The sequence below is a fragment of the Serinus canaria genome, chromosome 15 (genome assembly GCF_022539315.1).
Source record: "Serinus canaria isolate serCan28SL12 chromosome 15, serCan2020, whole genome shotgun sequence".
NCBI lineage: Eukaryota > Metazoa > Chordata > Aves > Passeriformes > Fringillidae > Serinus > Serinus canaria.
The window spans coordinates 13,250,096-13,270,855 of record NC_066329.1 but is presented as its reverse complement, the minus strand read 5'-3'; the positions used below and the strand labels follow the sequence as shown (position 1 = coordinate 13,270,855).

General features: G+C 45.3%; 1 protein-coding gene across 2 annotated transcripts in view; it reads left to right on the top strand.

Annotated features, from left to right (window-relative positions):
• The window catches only part of LOC103818337 (transmembrane protein 132D), a 187,496-nt gene that overhangs the window by 70,667 nt on the left and 96,069 nt on the right, over positions 1–20,760 (top strand). For both annotated transcript variants that reach the window (XR_003945358.2, XM_009092640.4), the window contains exon 3: positions 1,350–1,493. Coding sequence is in view for 1 of the 2 variants with exons in the window: in XM_009092640.4 (XP_009090888.2) it covers positions 1,350–1,493 (144 nt within the window). In the remaining variant the exon portion in view is untranslated. The remainder of the gene's footprint in view (positions 1–1,349; positions 1,494–20,760) is intronic.

Here is a 20,760-nt window from a genome sequence, read left to right as displayed (position 1 = left end):
AGTGCTGGAAGAAAGGAGATTTAATTGTTTTTGTTCAAGACAGTTGAAGGAATCCTTTGGCTTTTTATTCTGAAAACATCTGTGTGGATCTTGTCCTTCAAAGATTTCCTGAGCAATTTGGTGCGGGGGCAGAGCTGACGGTGCTGTTCTGCTGCTGTTTGCTGCTCTGCGTGGCAGCAGCTGCTCAGACAAAAACCTCACATACCTTTTGGGCCAGAACTGAGAACTTGCCATGGCACTGAATGCGTTTTGTGTATGAGATTTTTAGCAAATATGATTAAACTGTTGTTTCCTGACACCTCATGAGGTGAAGTCCATCGACCACAATGGACTTCTTTACTTCTTGCAAACACATTCAGGAAGCAGAAGTTACCAGCAGCTGGGACTCCTCCTTCAGTAATTTGGCCAATATTATATTTCTACCTGAGGAGTAATTCTATAGTGCCCTGAGGTAGAAATTTTGGAAGAAAGAGAGGCAGAATTAAAGAATGCCACACCTGATGAGAGGAATTGAAGCATATTTGAAAGTGCATCTCTCTCCATATAAAGTCCCTCTTCTCCACTTGTAGTTAATAAGTTTTTATTCTGGTTGTTTTTTCACCATGCAACCCCAGTGTCATGCTAGCACATGAGAACCACAAAGTGCCTCTCCCTAGGAGCCAGCCCAGGTTGCCATATGGCCTTTCCTGTTGCTGAACCTCTCATACAGGGAAACAGCTCCAGAGAAATCAGTTGCTTTAGGAAAAATAAGAATTTTTTTAAATGAGTATTTATAAGTTCAGAGCTGACAGCACAGTTAATCCCAAAAGTATTAAAAGAAAATGTTGTGGACTCAAAAAGCTGATGAAAATAAGAGCAAAGATAAGGATTGTCATCTTAGAGTAATCCAGGGAGGGAGGAGAGAAAGGGTGGATTTTACTCGTAGTAAGGCTTAGCAATGGCTCTTCACTCCAGCACCCAATTCCCTTGTTTTTACCCCAAAAATGGCACTTTCTGCTCCAGTGCAACACCTTGCAGCCAGGAGAGAGCCTTAACGTGCCCAGTGGTGCCCAGAGTGTGGGCAAGGGAAGAGCAGGAGTGAGGAGCCTGCTCCAGGGCACACCTACCCTTCAATCCAGCTGTGACTAAAGCTGTAATTACCATTAGTTCAATCCAGTTCTGTCTTGATACAATGCCTTCAAAATATGAAAGTCCCAATTAATCCTCTCACCTCCTTTCCCTGTCCTGCAGTTGAACTCCTAATGAGTGGTGGCATGTTCTGTGGGGCAGTAATGAGAACATGATGAAATGAGGACTGGATGGAGCTGGTGCTCCCTGTCTGACTGTGCCATGCCTGCTTGCTTTCCCAGGGCCAAGGTGAAGAGAGGAGTGAACGTTGTCAGTGTGAGAGCCAGCAGCCCGGACCTGTGGGACATCAGGGATAGTCTGGACTACACTGGCAAATATGCACCAGCTGTGGTTGTGTGCCAGAGGAAATCTGCTGCTGACAGCAGGTAGGTCATGTCCAGCAGCCTTGCTTTTCATTACTCTGGGCTGCTTTCAGTGCATTTTAACGATTTTGATACATTTTCCTGTGGTGCATGAGGAAATGCTTGTGGAAAAGCTGTGACTTTGGTTTGTGCTCCTTGCTCAATCCACCACAGAAATGTTACTCAGTCCTAGTGCTCAAAGGAAGTGAAAGCTAACAGAAAATGTTCTTGTCACAAATGATTAGTGTTTCATAGCTTCGAGTTTGATTGTGGCTAGTTTAATTTTTCTTAAATTACCTTCATATGGCTGTTTGTGGTGGATTTGTTTGGTTTGGTTTATTTATTTTACTTGGGGTTTTCTTGGTGGGTTGGGTCCCTTTCCTTTCTTTGCTGGGTTTTTTCCTTGTTTCTGTTTTGGTCTTTTGTGATGACTGTATGATAATGATGTTGAGGGGGAGATTTATGTGAATTTTTGATCTGCAGAAGGAAATAGATTTTCTGTTTTCCATTCCCATTCTGCAACATTGACATGTCTTAAAATGCCTTCATCTGGCAGGTGGATGTTCCTTTTTTAATCAAAACTCTTTGGTTTAATGAATACATTTTTATACAACGTGCTGCTTCCTGTTCATTGCTGCTGGAACTGCAAGTCAAGTGCACATTTATAAGGACCAGACTGCCTTTGTTTGTGGTTGGCATTGCTGATAGAAAACCTCCCACATGATGGGTGTGATTCATGTGTGAAATGTTACAGAATCTGATGGGGTTTGGGGATTTATTACGTGGTTTATGATAGATAAGTAAATACCTTCTGAACCTAATAATTAGGAAGTTTCATCTCCTTGCAATCTGCCTGTATGGACAAAAAGAGCGAGGGAAGAACTTCCCTTTGTAATCACTTTCTGCTTATAACAGCTCAGAGTCTACACAGCTCCTTTGCTATAGATGCTGAATTTTCCTCACCCAAAGCATATATTGCCATGTGTCTGGCTGAATGGCATTGGGCAGAGCAGAAATGTGGGTATGCCAAGGTGGGCACAGACTGATTCCTTAAAATCCCCCCTCAAAGCTACTGGAAGAAAGGATGAATATTTTCATTGACAGAAATGGGCACTGGATCAAAATCAGAGATTCTTTCAGCAATGAGTTTTCCATCACACTTTATCTTGTTGGGCCCACAGAGTGCATTTGCCTGATTTCTCTTCCTCAGCAGGAAAATGTAAAGCAGCCCCATGGGGAAATTGAATCTTGGCAACTTAACTTCCCTTCACTATTCATCATCTGGTGGCAATCCTTTAAAATGACCCCTGGTACACAAAAAATAAATTACTATGTCATCTTTCATGTGGTGGCTGTGGATTCTGTGTGCTGGCACATGCTGAGTATAAACATTGCTGGATGTTTGTTAAAGAAATCTGGGGCTGCACACAGATGTTACTGGAAAGAAAACCCAGACAGGAGAAGGTGTGTGGGCACCTCTGCTGTGACTCCTGGTTTGATTTGCTCCATCGAGTTCCCAGCTGAGATTTTCTGGTTTTCTCACTTCTGAGAACTTCTTCCTCCCTCTCTGTAAACGAGTGCAAAGAGTTGCAGTGCAGTACCCAGTGTGTTGTTTTCCTCATTACATGTAGTTGGCTCTGTTTAGCTCTGCATTTGGAGAAGCAGGATCGAGCATTACATGGGGGAAGAGCACATTACATGTGCTCTAAGATTTTGGGAAATAATTTTATCCTTATCTAGAAATGTTTGATGTCACCAAATAGGCACACTGTGTCACAGTTAAATATTGATGTTCTTTACCAAATTTCTGGCCTCCACAGTTCATTTAGAAATTACAGCAACTCTGTTTGCACATTCTTTAATTTCTGCTAAAAAGCAGAGGTCTGATCACATGGATGCAAAGGTGGCAATGTTAATTAACTGCAGATTCAGTACCTTTGTGTGCCTGATAGTTTTACATGGATCAGAAAATAGTGTTAATAAAGCTAACTCAGTGTGACAAGTGTAATTTCACGGCTTAAGGAGGCACTTGTGCAAGTGACAACCCAGAGCAGAATGGCAGAGCCTTCCCAGCTCGGGGTTTGAAATATATCCGTCATTTTGTTTGGAGAGGTTCTGGCACCAGAGCTTATCGTAACAGGATTAACATATAAATATTATCACAGCCAGCAGGGTGTTTTCAGATGAATATTAACAGCAAATATTATGATTCTGTCTGGGAATAACTAATTAAGCCCATCTGTCAAAAATGATTTGAAGTTCTTGTGCCTTGCTCATTACGGGCTGGCGACAGTGTTCCAGATTAATGGTGAAGCAATTAGAAAGTTCTCCCCAGTTCTTCTGATTTCCTTCTCAGGCAGCAATAATTTTGTACCACTGTAAATCCTGGCCCAGGAGATGGTTAGATGGGTTTAGTGCTTGTAGCATCTGCACAGCACTGCTGTTCCCGTGAAGCATCGATCCCCCAACCCTCTCCTGCAAGCAGGTGACCAAACAAGCAAAGGGAAAATGGTGTGGGAATGAAACAGGGATCAGAAATGGGACTGGGGAAACCCTTCCAACCCTCACTGAGTCTGGGAGATGCCTCCTAATCTGTGCCATCCTTTCCTTCTGCCCTGGGAGCTGGCCGGTTTTGTTTCTGTGTGTTCCCCAAGTAATGAGGTGAATGGCACAGCAAGGTGAGATTCAGGAGTCCTGCATTTCCCGAGGTGAGATTCAGGAGTCCTGCATTTCCCGAGGTGAGATTCAGGAGTCCTGCATTTCCCGAGGTGAGATTCAGGAGTCCTGCATTTCCCGAGGTGAGATTCAGGAGTCCTGCATTTCCCGAGGTGAGATTCACGAGTCCTGCATTTCCCGAGGTGACATTCAGGAGTCCTGCATTTCCCGAGGTGAGATTCAGGAGTCCTGCATTTCCCGAGGTGAGATTCACGAGTCCTGCATTTCCGAGGTGAGATTCACGAGTCCTGCATTTCCCGAGGTGAGATTCAGGAGTCCTGCATTTCCCGAGGTGAGATTCAGGAGTCCTGCATTTCCGAGGTGAGATTCAGGAGTCCTGCATTTCCCGAGGTGAGATTCAGGAGTCCTGCATTTCCCGAGGTGAGATTCAGGAGTCCTGCATTTCCCGAGGTGAGATTCAGGAGTCCTGCATTTCCCGAGGTGAGATTCACGAGTCCTGCATTTCCCGAGGTGACATTCAGGAGTCCTGCATTTCCCGAGGTGAGATTCACGAGTCCTGCATTTCCCGAGGTGAGATTCACGAGTCCTGCATTTCCCGAGGTGAGATTCAGGAGTCCTGCATTTCCCGAGGTGAGATTCAGGAGTCCTGCATTTCCCGAGGTGAGATTCAGGAGTCCTGCATTTCCCGAGGTGACATTCAGGAGTCCTGCATTTCCCGAGGTGAGATTCAGGAGTCCTGCATTTCCCGAGGTGAGATTCAGGAGTCCTGCATTTCCCGAGGTGAGATTCAGGAGTCCTGCATTTCCCGAGGTGAGATTCAGGAGTCCTGCATTTCCTGAGTGTTTCCCTGGCTCTGGGCTGGGTCTCACCTTGCCCAAAATGGGCCATCTCTGCTGTGCCAGTGCTGCTGGAGAGGAGGAACGGCAGAAGTTCAAGCTCTGGACTCCTGCCTGTTCTTCCCCTGTGCTCCTGTTGGACCAGCACTGTGCCAGCTGGGATGGGCCTGGAAAATCCCTGGGGGGCTGAAGATGAAGATTTCTTGGGTTTTCCTCCTCTGCAGAACACGACTGGCAGCACTTCCCTCCATCCACAGCTGCTGGGGAGACATTAGGCAAGATGGTCTGCTGTGACAGTCATGGGTGTCACCATCCTCTGCCAATATTCTGTTCATGTTTGTGTTTTGGGGGGAAATGTTTGTTATTCCCATTCCACTGCTGTGCTCTGTGCCTGTGGCAGGAATGAAGGCACTGATTCAGTCAAATACAAAATAATTACAGACAAAGCTTGGCCATCTCTGAGTAGAACCTTAATGAACATTTCCTGCCTTATCACTGAAAGGATTTCAGTTATATAATGGATAATTTGCTTGGCAATTTCCTTTCCCTTTTTCTGGAAGTGTAACAAGGACAGCATTTGTTTTGATGCTTTTCCTCCTCAGTTCTGTAGCACTGAAGGAGCTGCTGGTTTGTGCTGCCTGAAACCAGATGCTGCTGTCAGAGAAACTGATTTCAGTTTGAACTGCAAGTGACTAAATCAGTTTGTGAGAACGTGAACACAGTGAGAGACAGTAACAGGATCTTCCAGGCTATATTCCTCATTTATTCCTGCAGGTCTCATTTGTTCATGGTACTGGATTTCAGTGCTTCATTTTCTTAACACTTTAATAACTGAAGAAATTACTTGATATTAAATAACAACAGGGGACTGGAAAATGTATGTCAGCATTGTCTTTGATTTTTCTACACAATATTTTCTTTGTATTGCATTTATGCCATTGTCCTTAGTGCCCTGTTTCTCTCATTTTCCCATGCAATTATTAAACATTTTCATGTTGTAAATGCAGTGAGTTATTGCCTCACTCTCTTACTTGTTGCACATGCCAGTACCTTTGATGGACTCCCAAGAGTGCTGTAGTCCTAAAACACTTCTGAAGCCAGCAAGAGCAACAAATTTAACATAAATAACAGCCTAATGGCCACAATAATTACACTCTGTCTCTTGCCTGTGTTCATCAAAATGCTTCATAAAAGTAGTTTAATGTTTCAGATCACCATTAATTTTTTTCCTTGCTCACATGACTGTGCTCACCTAGAAATGGATTATTGCTTGGAAAGAGAAATTTCTGCTCTAAAATGAGAGAAAAGGACGTGTGATGTAGTAAAAAAATCCCCTTGTATTTTGTCACATCCCATCCTGTGGGAATCACGTGAACTTCACTTTGTCACTGTGAAATAAAAGCAAGAAAGAGATTGCAGAAATCAGACTTTGAGAATGGAATGGACTCGAGGGTGATGTTTTCAGAGCTGGACAGGCCCAGTGGGGGAAGGGCTGGGCTAGGCTGGATGTTTGGGGATTTTAGTGGCAACCCAATGCTTTATTTGTTTGTGAATTCTGAGCAAAAAAATATTTCTCCTATTCATTTTTTAGTCCTGGTTTTATTATTGAGGGAAACAGGAGGGAAGGGAGAAAGGTGGTGCTTTTATGTGGTTCCAAAATTGCTTTCTGAGAATAATTATCCAGCCCTAAATTTGTCTGTTCACTGAGCATGGTTGGTGCTGATGTAATACAGGAGGACATCTATTGTTGGGCAGGTAGGATATGTTCATTTAATTCAGAAACAGCAGGGTTGAGCTGCACTTCTGCTTCTGAGACACGAGGGTAAGGATCAGCTGCAAACATATTTACCCTGGGTTCTTCCAGAGTTTCATGCTGTGTACACTTTGGGTTTCTCTGTTTCCTTCCTGTGTCATTAGAAACCTCCAGGCTTCCACGAGTGTGTCTGCTGTGATCGTGTGGAAGTGCTGAACATCTCAGGAGTCATCTTTACATTCCTCTGGTTGAAGGCAATTAGTCACAGACCTCCATTTCTCATTTTAGAGCTTAAATGTGCCCTCAGAGAGAGAACCCCTTGAGATGTTGAGGCAAAATAAATTTGTCTGAACCAAGCCTCAGTGCATTATTATTTTACATGCTGACCCACTTTTTCCATTTTTTTAAAAAAGAAAACTATGTTATTTAGCAAGAAATGCAGAATTGTTCTTGAAATCATTCTATGCAATGCTGATAGAATAGAAAAGATGTTTATGGTTATCATCTGGGGTCAAATCAAAAGGAAAGAGATGAAATGATAACCAAGTATTCGATAAAGGCCTTATTAGCCAACTTTTCCACCTGATGGTTTGAGACTCGTTCATTTGGAGCACTTCAAAGGCATGGGGATGGCCTTTGGCATCTTGGGGGCACTGCTGGCTCTGGCACTCACCTGGAGCAGGTAACCCAGGGAACTGCAGCTCCAAGGGCAGGGATGATTCCCTTTAATCTCAGCTCAGGCTCGGGCTCTCCTCGGGGAGCACGGCTGTTCCTGCTCCTTTGGTGTTGAGCAGGATGCTGCTGGAAGAGGGAAAGGGGAGAATCAGCCCTGTCTTTGAAGCTGTTAAAGAAAATAAATTCCCTCATTCAGGGATTACCCTTTTGAAATCCCAGCCTGTCACTTCTGTGGTGCCCCAGATCTGGGACTGGAGTCCTTGGAGCAGAGCTGGGATCTCTGTGGGAGCTGGGCTGGCTCCCCACACACCCAGGCAGGGCTGGGGCTGCCAGTTCTCATTGCATGGATGGAATCATGATATTCAGGAGATGTTGATTCCTTTCAGAGGGCTTTGCAGGAGGTCTCATTTTTCTTGGCCATTCTTAGGGTTGGCTCTGCTTTAGTGACAGTGTGTTCCAGGGCAAGGAGTCCAGGGAATAGTGACAGACAGTGGGGACTGCAGGCTGGTGTCCTCCCCTGGCTGTGCACACCTCCAGCACAGCTCTGCAGTCCTCCTCTGGGCATCCAGAAACCCTGGGAGGAAATTGTGTGTTCTCTGCACTGTCCCAGCTGGAGACAAGCTGGAAAAGTGTTCCTTAATTTGAGCTGGAGCAGTTCCACGTCCCCATATGGCAGCATCAGGGTAACCTCCCCCAGCTCAGCCAGCTGTGGCTCAGGGCACAGCTTGGGACAGCAATTCTGGCTGCTTGGAAGGAGGATGGATTTCATTTCCTGGCCCAGTTCATCTGGAAGCATGTTACCCCTTTGGATACTGGATTCAGTCTTACTGGGTTTTACTTCAAGTATAAAAATAGTCATGGAAGGCAGGGATCCAAAGGTGCTTCACGTGTGGGGCTCCCAGATGATGCCAAATGGAGCACAGAGCAGGTACTCAGTATTCCCTGTCCATGAGCTCAGCTGGAATACAAGAAGAGCTGTGCTGGCTTCAGCAGCAGTCGCTGTGAGGGGTCAGAGGTGGGGCTGTGGATGGACCTGAGCAGTTCTGATGATTCCTGTGCTCACACAATGACAGATCCTTTTCTGGTGCTCTCTTGGGAATAGTCAGAGTTTCATTTTTGGCATTTCAAGAGGTTCTCCAGACACAGAGCTGTCTGTGCTGTGCTGTGCTGGTGATCAGCCTTGCTCTCTGTGAGTTACCCGTGCAGTGCTGTGGATAAAATGAGGTTCTGCAGCACCACGTTCAGCATCAGCAGCTGAGGGGAGTTCTCAGGGGCTCCTCTGAAGGAACTGCAGCTCTGCAAGCAATTGCTCTGCAAACAGTAAATAATGTTGGGGCTTAATCCCCTTTCATTGACAGTTCTGGCATGAAGAGCTGGGCATCAGATAATTGGAGGGAAGCAATCTAAGGTGAGGCAGTTTGCTGCTTCAGTCAGAGACAGAAAAGGCAGGTAATTCATGGATCTGCTGGGAATTTTGACCTCTCCTGGGTGAGGTGCAGGTGTTCTGGGGGTGCTGTCACCTCCCTTGCTGAGCAGAGGCCCTTCTTCCTGTCTGGTGTTGAAGCAGCTACAGTTATTTCCAATACCCTGGATAACCTCATTCATATTTAGTGTCTGTATTTTTACCCTGGTATTACCCAGTGTAATAAATATAATTTTAAGCTTGAGAAAGAATTATTTCCCTTAAGAACCTTCAGGATTCATCATTGTTATGATTGCTCTGTGTTTGTGGTACTTAGCACTGTAGTTCTTAAACCTTTAGTAGCCCAGAGGCTAAAAATAACAATTCCAGTGGGACAAAACCAGTTTGCTTTCTATTACAAAAGAGACAGCAAGTGAGTAATCTCCTGTCTATTGAAAATCTAATATTAAATGCAAAAGTGTGTCTTGTGAAAATATCTCTAATACTGCTGTTGATTTTTTTTTCCCTTAGGAGGAAATCTTGTAAGAAGTAATACTAATTACTGAGAGAGTTGGAAAGTTGAGTGGATGACTTAAAATATGAGCTGAGGCTAAAAATATGCCTGCTGCTCTTGAGACTTGGGAATTCCCATGTTTTGGGTGAAAAAAATCAATCTGTCACATCTAAATCAACACAGGACCAAGTGTGGGCCAGAAGGTTAGGGAATTATGTAACACAGCCTTCTAAATCACAAAGCCAGGCCTAAATAAATTCCAGCTGCTAGTACAGGGCTGAGCTCCCTGGGCATTTGCATGACTTTATGGCTTCAGCTCTGACTGTGCAGGTGCATCAAAGGCACAGCTCTCTGGAATTACTGCTGGTGTGTCTTTGAGCTCTCTTTGGAGTTTCTGCTGGCTTCCCTGCCAGCAGAAGAATTGGGGTGTTTAGGGTGCCTTGTCCCAGAGGGTGTCACTCAGTCTGACATGGACACGTGTGTAAAACCTGGGCTCTGAGCTGTGGGACTCCCTGCAGAGCTGGGTGTGCTCCCTGGTGTTGGGGGTGCCATGCAAGGAGTGTGTCCTGTGCCTCCCATGGGGATCTGCCCCTCCAGCAGCACACTCCAGCCCGGCGTGGTCTGGAGCTGGATCCTGTGCTGTTCTCTGGAGCACACTTGGTGTCTGTCAGAGGCTGGGGCTCAGTCTGCAGTCCACGCTCGTTGTGTGAGTGATGAATCCTGTTCTGTGCACGATGGTTTGGCACTGAATGTGAGCAGAGGAATGCACAGAGAAAACATTCCAGCAGAAGTCAGACAGGAGGATTTTAGAGTGTGTGGGAGTGGGGTACAGGCTGTACCATCCATGGCAGTGAGTGAGCTGGGAAGGGACCAGTGGCCTGTTGCATGATTCTCTGGGAAAGTGCAGGATTTACTGCAGAGTGTGTTCCCTTTGGCACTCAGGAGCCCTCAGAGTTCTTCGTGTCAGAAGTAGAAATGTGGGTTTGTATCAGGTGTACTTGGAAATGTGAGTATTTGCTAGCTCTGCCTGTGAGAGTGGCCTAGGCTGGGCGTTAGGTGAGACATCAGGGAAAAATTCTTCACTGGAAGAGTGATTGAACTGTGTGCCCAGGTGGAGTCACCGTCCCTGGGCATGGCACTCAGAGCCATGCTTTGGTTATTAGGGTGGTGTTGGGTCGTGGGTTGGGCTGAGGATCTCAAAGCTGTTTTCTACCCTGGTTAAATCTGCCATTCTCTTATTCAGTGATGAGAAGTGCCAGTCCATGGGAACGTGGCCCTGGCACGGGGTGCATCTGCTGCTGGCCCCGTTTCCAGGAGGGTCCAGAGCAGATCTGAGGCTGTGCCTGGGGTTCTGTGCCAGGGTGGCACTGAGGGATTGCCTGCACTTATGCAAATGTGCTCGTGTTATTCTTAGTTCCAGGGGTTACCTGAAGCTAATATTCAAATGTGCAATTAGCTGAATGGATGGCTACTATCTGCAGTGACTCTTGAGATAAATTTTCCCTGGCATGCTGCAGGAATGCCTGCCTGCCTTTTTCTCAGCTTTAGCTGGAATACTTGAAAATTCCTTCAGTGTTGACAAGATCCCATCTTTTCTAGAAGTCCTTTACCTGAGACCCAGAGCCACAGGCTCCTTCAGCAAATCCTTGGTCACAGGATGAGCAGAATCCTTGAAATCAGGACTGGAACAGGGCCTTTCACTGTGAGCTTGTGAAGTGCTGAGTGGAACTTCTTCATTTTCAGTTTATTATTAGACTCTTCCATTTAATCTCATACTAGAGAGAAAATAATTAGCTTGAATAATTTTCAATCCAAATAATCTATTCCTGAGTGGCAAATATTGTACCTGGAAACAGATCGATTATGAAGTGTTTCCTCTGAGATGCATTTTCCCGTTAATTGTTGAAGCAATTAATTTTCTTACAGACACTTGCAGGTCTTTGTGTGAAGTAGGGAAGGCAAGGAAAACAGCAGGCCTGGAAGAGAACAAAAGATGCTTATGAAAAATGAGCCCAGAATGAATAAATAGCATGTGTGTAGAGGACATTATCTGTGCTGTCCATACATGATGCACTTGTCAGCATCCATAGCGGAGGAGCCTTCAACAGCTGCAGGAATCAGGAGATGCTGGAGTGAATCTTTGATGCATATTCATGAGGAGCAGTCTCACATGAGCACATGGGACTTGTTCCACAGGACCACGGGCACGGAGGAGTTTGGCAGACAAGCTCTGACAAGTCTGGCTATGACACGTGTTCAAAATAACATCTCCCTCGTGTCCTGAGATCCACAGCTTGGAAACATTTGGGTCGATTTTTATAGGGAAAACAAAGTTCTGTTTTGCATTTTGGATGCCAAACCCAAAATTTATCCAGACTGGGTCCCTTGCCAGTCTTCGAGTCTTTGCTTGGAAGCATAAGAAACTTCATCATGTTCTTCTATTTTTGAGAGTTGATTTCCAATTCTAAACGTCTGTTAATATAAACAGACAAGGCTGTTCTCCCAAATTCCAGTGCACATGGCAAGATGGCTACAATTTAGCTTGGTTTTCCCAAAAGCTAGATACACTTCTGACATGGAAATTTATATCTTCATTTTATAGCTTCATTCCTTTGCCAAGTCGTCAACTACTGAAGGGAGGATGGTGCAACAAATAACTTTGAATTGTCTTAGTTCTTTTCATAGCTTTCAAATCCACATGTGATATTCCCATGATCTCACCAATATGTTTTGTGCTAGAGATGTATTTGCACATTCAGTGCATACCTATTGTCTATATTGCAATTCTTTTTGGGTTCTGATAGATTGAATCAGGTTTGATTCTATGCACATTCAATACCAAGAAGGCTGAGAAGAGAGGGGGGTTGTGGGTTTATTCTGCATTTGTTTTCTATATTTGAGTAAGATAAACCTCTGACTTAGTCCATAAGAGTCTCAAAGAGATTACAATGTCTTGATGAAAAATTGCTATTTGTTCAAAAATCAAGACTTTGTTCTCATAAAGGACATGAAAATAAATCTTGTTTGCAGTGGCTCTCAGCAGCAAAGGATCAGGAATTTAGCTGTCTCCAGAGTTTTGGGATAAATGACAGTTTTAGAAATGCAGCCTTGTGATCAAATCTCTGAGATGGTGGGAATCAGCAGTTGTTTTGTAAAAGCTGTATTTTTGCTCTTTACTTTAGGTGTGTGGATTTGGCACTCTCATCATTCTTACATAATTCTCTAGGAAAATATCTCTTGTGCAGTGGTTTAAGGGATTAATCTTGTTTATGGAAAGAAATGCTTCTTCTGCTTCTTGGATAAACCACAAATAAAGATTTTACTCTTCAGTTGGAATCAGGACTTGTAAACACACCCGAAAGTCCTGATGAACTGCTAATGATCACTGAGGTGCTTCCATCAGAAACCCAGAAACTGCAGAGTTTAATTGTATGGAAATGCACAATTAGCAGGCAGGTGAAGGCTCCCAGGCAGGAGAATTGCTGTAAGCACAGCCCTGTGACCACAGACCTGCTGGGCTGGAGGTGATGCTCTCACCCCCCTTTCACTTCAGAGTCTGAATAGTTCATTTTCCATCACAAAAAAGATGTAGTAAATGGAACTTTTTAACTTTTAGTGGAAAAGGAAGAGTTGTGCCAGGGGCAGAGCAGAGAAAGCAAATATTTAGCTGCAGTCTAGAAGGAAAAGCAGGATGTATATTTATGGGGATGCAGTGCAAACACAGGAAGGCAGGAGTAAATTACAGCCCTTCATCTGCACCCCAGCCTGGTTCCAGTGCTGTAGAGTAACAGGGCTGCTCTGAACTGGCCCATCCCCAGGAACGAGCAGTATCAGCACTGTGCTCTCACAGTGGCTGTGGGGCAGCATTCCTAATCCCAGTCTTCATGGCAAGCTTGCAGTCCCTCAGGTGCTGTGGGTTTTCAGAGCATAAATCTGTATTTAGATCATCAGAAAAGGAACATTTTTGATCTGTGCCTGTGCAGAAGTCTCCTGTTCTAAAATTAGAAAGTCAATTTGTCTGCTAAGCCAGGGGAAGAAGCAGCTCTACATGCTCTCTGAAATTAGCAATGGAACAAGCTGTATTGAACTCCTCTGGAGCTTTGCACTCCAGGGCAGTGGCTGCACCCGAGACAGACAACATTTCTCTGGGCTGTCACAGCTATTTGACAAGGAAAGGAGGAGGGGGAGCAGGGAGTTGCTTTAGTCTGATCTCTAAGTGAAATACCCAGCTGAACTTTTAAAATCATCCAGAAGATTAAAGGACACTTCAAACAGTCTGGTGTGTCAATTCATTCTGCTGAATATCTTTCCTTAATTGTCACAAAACGAAGACATTAAAGTTAACAGAGTCATGTGCTCTGTTAAAAGGTGCTGTTGCTTTAGAGAAAGGTGTTACTGGGGAGGAGAAGTGCAGAGGGAGGTCTTTCATGTGGTACAGAGCCTGGAGAAAAAAGGAAATAAGGCAACAATTTGAATGCATTTGATTTTCTGCAGATAGTACTTGGAAAGGGTTCAGCACTGCTGTAGGTGTGCAGGAATCTGTGTCTGCCCAGTTACAGTGACATGAGTGTCCTTGCAAAGGCTGCTCTGGCAGCTGATGGGCAGAGGAGAAGGCACTGACCATAAACAGCCTCAGTCCCCACAGTCTCCTGCAGAACTTCAGCCTGGAGAGGCTCCAGGACTTGGAAAACTCCAGAAGCTTTCAAGGAAAAAATGTGATGTAGTTGCACAGAAGTGCACACAGCTTTTGCTGCTTCCCCCCCAAAGGCCTGGGTAGAAATATGAAAGAAATTTGTGCAGCAGCATATCTGGCCTTGAGAATGATTTCCATGACTAATAATTCAAATTAAGTTACATACATGTATGTGGTGTTAGGCGATTGCCATTTCCATATATTGTAGATTAAATTCACCTAATATTTGTGCTGTGCGAGCCACATCTCCGAGAATGTGCATAAAGATGTCAAGGCAATTTCTCAAGCTTTTTTCTCCCACAATATGAGATTTTTTTTCCATTAGCTCTTAATTTACATATTGTTTCTGCACTCTGGATATTGCTTTCTTTTTTGTTTATACGTCAACAATATTCATGGTTTCTATTTTTAACATTATAATATTCCTCCTGTTTCAGAGAGGTGTCAACAGGCAAGTGGATGTATTCAAGTGCTGTGGTGTGTTGTGCAGATCTCTGGCTAATAATAGGTGTGGGATGGTTTATTTCAAAGGAGAGAACTTTGCTTATTTCTGTCATAAACACAGCCAGCAGTACTACACACGTGCTAGCTCCAGAATACATCTGTCATTTTTAATGAAAGAAATAAAGCACGTAACTACAGCTATGTCAGTTTTTCATTCATTTCATTGGGTTTTTTTCCTTTGGAGAAAAAAAGGGGATTTTAGCCAGGTTTGAGAGCAAACGAGTCTCATGCTGCCTGTGCACGTGTGCCTTAGATTTGACAGCAGCAAAGCTGACTCCGAGATGGGCATTTCTTATCTGTGTCAGGAAAATACACAGAGTAGAGGAAAACATCATAGAGAGTCTCCAGGCAGCTGAATTCTTATCCATAGGCAATGATGGAACAATCTGAAATAAGAGCTTGTAGTGTTTTGGACACGAGAGCCAATCAAGCTTGAGACAGAGCTCTGTAGGAAAGTGGCTTTTTCTTGCTCCACCCTCATGGAGCCTCTTCTTTTCCATGCTTAAGGAATTGCCAGAGAATCTTGGCTCTGTAGTGCAGAGCTGGCTTTGGGGCTTAACCAGCAACACGTGGAACTGGGGAGGAGCTGAAAGGTGAGCTCTGTGTGAGGGTTCCCTCGCACTGGGGTGGATGCAGGGAGGGCACTGCCAGTGCTCCTGTCCCCAGGTCAGTGCCATGCAGGTGTGTTTGCAGGGCTGGGTGCCCCTGAGGAGAGCACCAGTGCTGTGGTTAATGCTCCAGTCCCAGGGCTGGACCCACCTGAGCTCAGGCAGGAGCTGCAGGTGCCTCCTGAACTGAGGACCATCTGCTCATCTGAGCACCTGCTGTGTGCAGCTGCCCTCTGAACCCTCTCTCCTCTCTCCCAGGAACTGATCTATCAGGGGATGGCTCCTTGTGGCACCCCCAGCACTGGAGCTGGCACAGCTCACTCCAGTTCAGTGCTGCTGGGACGTGACCCAGCCCAGTTCTTCTGCAGCCCCTGGGCTGGTGGGAATGGCTCCCTCCAGAGAGCCCTGCATGCAGAGCTTCAGCCAGAGGAGCCAAGCAGGAGGCACACCTTGCCAGCCCTGCTCCCCTCCCAAGCCCACAACACAAGCTCTCTCAAGAGGGACGGGTCTTAGCAGGGAAAATGGAAGTCAGACTCTTCAAGGTTAAAAAGTTCAGTCTAACCTTTCATATTATTGCTCAGAAGAATTATTTTTTTGAAGTTAATAAACCACGTGCATTCACCTCCTGTGGCTATTTCCCTCCCCAAACAAATTGCTTTTATTGTCAAAACTACAAATTCGGGCATTGTGATCGATACCGTCGTTTTATGAGCTGTCAGGAAAGGGACTCGAAGATGCAGCTTTGCTTGATTGTGGAGGAATAAAGATTGATCAGCCCTGTTGCTGCTCCTGTATAGATCCTGGGCTGATTCCCATCCAGTGCACAAAGCAAAGCACCATCCCCTCATCCCTCTTCACAATCACACAGTCGATAGCTTTCCCTCTGTGCTCCTCAAAGTGCAGCCCAGTTCATGTCTGCAGAAGGGCACGGAGGAGGAACACATTTTGGTGTTGGGGGTCTCTCCCTCATAGGAAAATGTGATTTTAATTCCAGACTTTTCTTGGTTCATTTCACAGAAGGTGCTGAGCCAAGACTGCCTGCTTGCCCTGCTCCATGTTTTCTGTGATTGTTTTTGAGTGGAGGGAAGAGTGCAGGATGAGAACAGTGGGCTGCTGGGTGGGCACTGGGGGACTCAGTGTCACACCCTGCTCCAGAGGGAAATGCAGGCTTCTGCTGTCAGGGTGTGCTGAACAGAACTATTTCCAGTGGAAAACAAGGGGGGGGATTGGCTGTGTTCATTTGCCACAAGAAGTGTGGCTGTATTTATAGCACAGGTGACCTAACAGACCTGTGCATGCTGCAGGCTGTACAGTGCACACCAGCTGGACCTCTGTTAGACCCCAGAAAAGTCAAGATTCACAATGCCAGCTGCAGGTTTGTTCAGGATTCACAATCCCATCTGCAGGTTTGTTCAGGATTCACAGTCCCAGCTGCAGGCTTGTTCAGGAATTGCATTCCCAGCTGCAGGTTTGTTCAGGATTCACAGTCCCAGCTGCAGGCTTGTTCAGGAATTGCATTCCCAGCTGCAGGCTTGTTCAGGAATTGCATTCCCAGCTGCAGGCTTGTTCAGGAATTGCATTCCCAGCTGCAGGTTTGTCCTGGTTTGGGTTTCACATGAATGCCTGGGTCCTGACACTGAGGGATGACATTAAACATTGCAGCTCTGTGTCTGTGAAAGCTTTTGGACATTTTGGATAGGAGGCTTACACAAACAAATCTAGAGCTAGAGTGGCCATCATTCTGTGGCAAGTCCTGCTCTTACTTAAGTGCTGAGTTCCACTGGATCTTCTCTTGAGTTTGCACCTTTGCTTTTATGGTCTTATCAGGAGCCCTCTGGACCTCTCCCTGTCAGGGTTCACTGCCCTAGAATCCCACTGAAATGAGTGGAAAGCCCATGAAAATTTCACTGCATTTGCACTCAAGTGACATATGGCCATGGTGTTAATTTAAAAAAAAGAAAAAAAGTGATGGTCCTGTAGTCTCCATGGAGACTGAGCATGCTGGAAGAGGTGGGAGTATAAAATATTTTCAATTTTAGGTTGAAAGGCAGAGATCAAACGTTGTTCTGGTTAAAATGCTGGTGGGTGTCAACATGCCCAGTTGAATGATAAGGAATTTTGCACAAATGCTTTGCAAAATGTTTTGAAAAGGAGATTTTAAAGCAGGTTTCCTGTAGTATTTTTAGTGGGTTTCTGGACTAGATCTGGATGTGTACTGTCTGTGCCTTTGTCAGATTCCTACCAGAGTGCATGAGCCAGGAACTAAAACACCCATCCTGGCAACCAGGAATCCTTGTTTTACAAGGTACCATTCCAATTCTTTTAGAGGATCATAAAAAGTAAATGAAAGAAGACCCAGCAGAAATGGAGACATTCCATGTGATTAAGATGTCTGGCTGTCAAAGAAGCCAAAAAAAAAAAAAGAAAAAAGCTTTCCCAAGCTTGCTTTGGGGAGGAAAGAGCAAGAAAAGCACATGAGAAGTATTCAGCAAAGGAGCCAGTAATCCTGTTTGTTGGTAGCTGGTGAATTTGGTTCAGTGCTGCTCCTCAGGCCCTTGGAGAGCAGGAAAGCATTGCTGGGAAAGGGTTCCTGGGGGAAAATCCCCTTACGGGCTAAATGCAGCAAAGGATGCATTCTGCAATGTTTTGTTCCAGGTGACCATAGATATGGCTTTGCTGACATCCAAAACACAGGGCTGGTGAGCTGGGATAGAAACATCTCTGACTGAGTGGTGTGCAGCTGAAATGGCCTGGGCAGGGTGGGACTGACAGCTGCAGGGACAGAGATTTCCATGGCGGGGACACCTTAAAAAGCAGAACTGGCAATTCTGGCTCTTCTTGGTGCTTCAGCTGAGGAAAGTTTATTGAGTCCTCAGTGGCTGACAGTGGATGGTACTTGTTTATTTAAATCTTTACAGGTATGGAGCTGTGGTTAAAGCCAAGGCTGTCTATGGATCTAGCAGCCTGAGGGGGGAAGAGGAGCAGGACTGGGAGGGGAAGGTGGGTGAGGGTTTGTGCAGCCCATTCCTCCTGGTGCTGGTGTCCCTTGCTGCCTGTGGAGCCCTCATTTACTGAACTGACCCAGGGCAGTTGGAGATAAAGGCTGGAGCCTCTCTTGGCTTTGGGGGCTGGATGTGAATTGCTTGAACAAGGAATATGAGCCTGAATTATTATTTTGGGATGGAGTTTTGCCAATGATATAACCACAAAGAGATTTCTTTATTAAAATACTTCTTGAGCATTATTAAAAGGAAAATTAAAAGGCCCTGCCCTCTTTCTCCCTTTAGATCAGAGCTGAACAAATACATAATTTAGGGAAGACAGGAAGGAAAAAGCCACATGTGAAATGCAAAAATATATTCAGTTCTGTAGCACTGTCTGCCTTGGAATTGGCTTCCTGTCAGTAAACAAAACTGAACAGATGGAAAAGGTCTGAAACAAAGGGAAAACATTACCTAACAGAAATGCTTGGTGCTTGTTACCTGGAGAGAGTGCTTGAGTGAAGGCACATAGATGAGGCTTGGCTTGCAGCATGAGGAAATGTGCTTTTACAAATCATGGCTGTTGAGGGTTGTCTTGGGAAATGTGGGAATCTTGAAAGGAACAGGCATTTAATGCTGTAGGTGCTGGCACCACCGAAAATAGAAGTGGTTTTGGTAGCTGTGAACTTTCTCAGCAGTCAGTGCAGCGTTTTTCTCGTGAGGGAAACTCAACCAGTGCCTGCTTTGCCCTGCCTGGTCCTTCTGTTCCCTGGAGTCAAACCAGCAGGTGATTCCTGGCTCTCTCATTCACAGGAATAATTCAGTAACAAGAACTTTGTCTGTCAAGGATCCCAATCTGTATTTTTTTGACCCTGTAATAGACTGGCATCAAATTATGGCTTAAATTTAGGCACCAGGTTTTGCAAGCAGCACTTTGGACAGTGATTCTTTATTTCTCAGAGGCTGGGAAATTACTATTTTTTAATAGCTTTGGTTTGTTAGTACATTTATATTGAATCTGTTTTTTCTTCCCCAACTCCCTCTAATAGAAATTAGACACGTAATTAATTCAATAATAGCACCTAGGTCAAAGGAATTGTTTCATGCCACCTCTCAGTTAATAGGAATGAAGATGTTTTATTCTGAAGACTATTGTGTATGCAGAAATTTTCCATTTCAAAAAGAAGAATTAGCAGTATTGTTAAGTGAACTGGGTTTATCTTTGGTCAGCTCTGCATTCCAGAATGACTGAGGGAGCAGTTGAAATGTTTTCTCTGCTGTTCAGCTCTGGCATGGCCATGCAGTGTCCTTGGATCAGTGCTCGTGCAGTCACTTTGATTTCTGAGCTTAGCCTAAGTTGGAAGTGGGAAGTGCTTCTGGCCTGCACCTGCAGGAGTGTGTGTGCCCAGCTCCTGGGGGCTGTCAGCAGCCAGCCAGCTTCTCCTGACTCCATTGAAATGAAGGGCTGCTGGGGCAGATTCAAATGCACCCTTACAGCTGAAAATCTCCTCGAGTTCAGCTCTTGTTAAAATTCTGATTTCAGAATAGGAAGATGTTGTCCCTCTCCCCCCAAAACCCAACCAAACCCCTTTTGTCTGTGTAGTTCAGACACAAAGCCTTGAAAAATCACTTGTAACATCTGTTCATTTGCCAAGGCTCTGAGTGGGTGTTTAATTTTATTTAAAGGACAGTGTGAATAGCCTCTGGGGCTTAATTTAGAATTTATACAATTTCCCAGTTCTCTTGGATAAATCCTAGTGAAGGAAACATCTTTCATATGTAAAGAAAGTTGTGATTTCCACCCCATTTAAAGTCATGTTTTATTTAGACCATTCTATTTCCTCTTCTTTTGGGGCAGTATCTGAATTCCTTGTCAGGTCATTAACTGTATTAGATGCATTAGATGAAAACATTTGAACATTTTTTTGGTCAGAGGAACAACATTTAATGAATTAATGCTGTGTAAATATTCTCACTGGGAGCTTTGTGCTCTTTTCCTGCCTGCCCAAAATTGCAGGAGCTTTTTGTCTTAATGGAGCTGGAGTGGCACTTGAGTGGGCAGGTCCCTCTGTGTGCTGGAGCTCTTCAGGGCTTCTGATGGTAAATTCTGAATGTCTTCCTGCTCACAGGCCGGGCTGGAGAGCTCAACCCTGAATGAGCCTCAGCAAATGTCATTTTGGGAGAGGCCATGGCAGCACCTTTTGCTGGGTGTGCTGCTCCCAGCCCAGCCCTGCCCTGTCCTGGGCCCAGCAGCAGCTCCCTGCCCAGGGCTGGCAGGGCTCCATGGACTGTCACCCCCTTGGAGAAGGTGCTTCCATCTCAGGCAGCTCAGCCAGGACAGCTCTTCCTTTGAGGCTGGGAACACGTCCTGCAGCTGCAGAGGGCTCTGTGGGGACAGCAGCAGTGGAGCTGTCCCTGCCTTGGCTGCCTGGAGCAGAGCAAGGTTTCAGAGAGTTGGGGTGCTGCCCTTTCATTCCTGGAGCAGAGCAAGGTTTCATAGAGCTGGGGTGCTGCTCTTTCATTCCTGGAGCAAAGAGCAAGGTTTCATAGAGCTGGGGTGCTGCTCTTTCATTCCTGGAGCAAAGAGCAAGGTTTCAGAGAGCTGGGGTGCTGCTCTTTCATTCCTGGAGCAAAGAGCAAGGTTTCATA